At 39.0% G+C, this 1,949-nt stretch overlaps 1 protein-coding gene across 1 annotated transcript; it reads right to left on the bottom strand.

The window, feature by feature from the left end:
- Positions 1-319: 319 nt before the first annotated feature.
- On the bottom strand, positions 320-1,258 carry LOC103210795 (olfactory receptor 5D14). The gene has a single exon (XM_007956705.1). It carries the CDS (start codon positions 1,256-1,258, stop codon positions 320-322), a length of 939 nt encoding a protein of 312 aa, XP_007954896.1.
- Positions 1,259-1,949: the final 691 nt, after the last annotated feature.

Below are 1,949 nucleotides of genomic sequence, written 5' to 3'. Positions count from 1 at the left end.
GACTCGATGGCACTTAACAACAACAACAACAACAATGACATAGTATTACTATTATTTATTTTTACCTTGATGTGTTGTATATATGTTTGTTTTTAGAAAGTTTGAAGAAATAGATGTTATATGGGTCAAATCCTGTGGAATTCATCCCAAAATTAAATTGCTTTGACATTTTCAAGGGATTTGATCTTATCAATTTATGATATATTAATAGGACAGTCATCCATGAAAATCTCACACAAATACATGCTACATGCTTTAGAAGAATTTTAGGTTCTGGCTCAGTTGCTTGCTGGGATTGAAATCATCCTTTGATATTGGGTCAGTGAATCAAGACTTTAGAGTCTATTAATTTTCTAAAGGCATCCTTTACATCTTTGTTCCTTAGACTATAGATGAGTGGGTTCAACATGGGGTTGACCACTGTGTAGAACACAGAGGCCACTTTGACCGTTTGCTGAGAGTTTTTCAAGTTAGGCACACAGTAGAGGGAGAGGATGGTCCCGTGAAAGATGGTGATGGCCGTCAGATGGGAAGCACAGGTGGAGAAAGTTTTGCGACGGCCACTGGCAGAACGTATTTTTAGTACAGTAACAAAAATAAAAGCATACGAAGTGAGGATGATCAGTAACGTACTCACCTCATTGAAGGTGGCGAACCCAAACAGCAGAAGGTTTGGAATGCGTATATCAGAGGTAGAGACAGCTATGAGAGCAGTGTACTCACAGAAAAAGTGGTTGATTACATTATGTCCAGAGAAGTTTAAAAGGAGAGAATAGCAAAGGAGTACCAAGGGGCCCAACATCCCCCACAGATAAGAGCCAGCCACCAGCATGGCACAGAGCCTTTGTGACATGGCCACTGTGTAAAGCAGAGGGTTGCAGATGGCCACAAAACGGTCATAGGCCATCACTGCCAGCAGGAAGGATTCAGTCACCACGGCAGTGCAGGACAGGAAGTACTGCAGCATACAGCTAAAGTAGAAGATGCTTTTGTCAACCATTACCAAGTTTTCCAGCAGCTTTGGAGTAATGATGGAGGAGTAGCAAAAATCAACAAAGGAAAGGTGACTGAGGAAAAAGTACATGGGAGTGTGGAATTTGGGGTTAATCTTGATGATTATGATCATCCCGAGATTTCCTATCACAGTGCTAATGTACATGATCAGAAACACAAGGAACAGAGGAATCCGAAGCTCTGGGTAATCTGTGAAACCTAAGAGGGCAAAGGTCGTCTCCACACTCAGGTTTCCTCCAGCCATCACCACGTGTTCTTTGAAGGGAAGGGAGTAGGGGCTGAACTATGTTCCTGGCAAAAGAGAAGAGTTATGAGGGTGAATGAGAAATGTATTGATTCGGTATGATAGAGAAAAGAAAATGAGAATAACATTTATCGGTACGAGAAAAACATGCCTCATCCAATAACTTCTATGCGTATATCAAGCCACACTGATGTTTAAAATATTTATGCCTTTCCATTGCCCTTTGGGTATCCATATAAATATTTATGCTATGGAACTGTATAGGAGTTATATTTGCACATATACTAACTTTATACGTGAGTACACATATTAGTAACATAAAACGTACATAACAGATACTGAGCAAATTTTTGCACATGCATAAATTACCTAAGTTAGTGAAATTCTGTGGAAAAAAATGTAAAATGTTTGCTTCAAAGAACAAGATATATTGCTGCTGTATTTTCAATAGCTATTCAAATCAATTAAAGTATTTAAGGGACTATATTTCTATTCTAAAGAGAATGTAAGATATTAGAGAGCCCAGGAAAAAAGCCGAGTGATCCAATTAGCACGTTTATTCCACATAGACTACTTCTTCTGTTGAATAGTTGCTGAAAGATTGAAGCTAAGGGAGGCAATGACTTCCTTTCAAACTGAGTGGAGTGTCTACTTCATTAGATTTTGTGACTTAAGGCTTAGCTTATTATCC

The sequence above is a fragment of the Orycteropus afer genome, unplaced genomic scaffold (assembly GCF_000298275.1).
Source record: "Orycteropus afer afer isolate SDZICR_OR568_19922 unplaced genomic scaffold, OryAfe1.0 scaffold00650, whole genome shotgun sequence".
Lineage (NCBI taxonomy): Eukaryota > Metazoa > Chordata > Mammalia > Tubulidentata > Orycteropodidae > Orycteropus > Orycteropus afer.
Note: the sequence above shows the minus strand (reverse complement) of the source record. Positions and strands in the feature narration are given on the sequence as shown.

What these genes read in the sequence shown, in the direction of transcription:
- LOC103210795 (XM_007956705.1), bottom strand. Translation starts at nt 1,258, where the DNA reads ATGGCTGGAGGAAACCTGAGTGTGGAGACGACCTTTGCCCTCTTAGGT.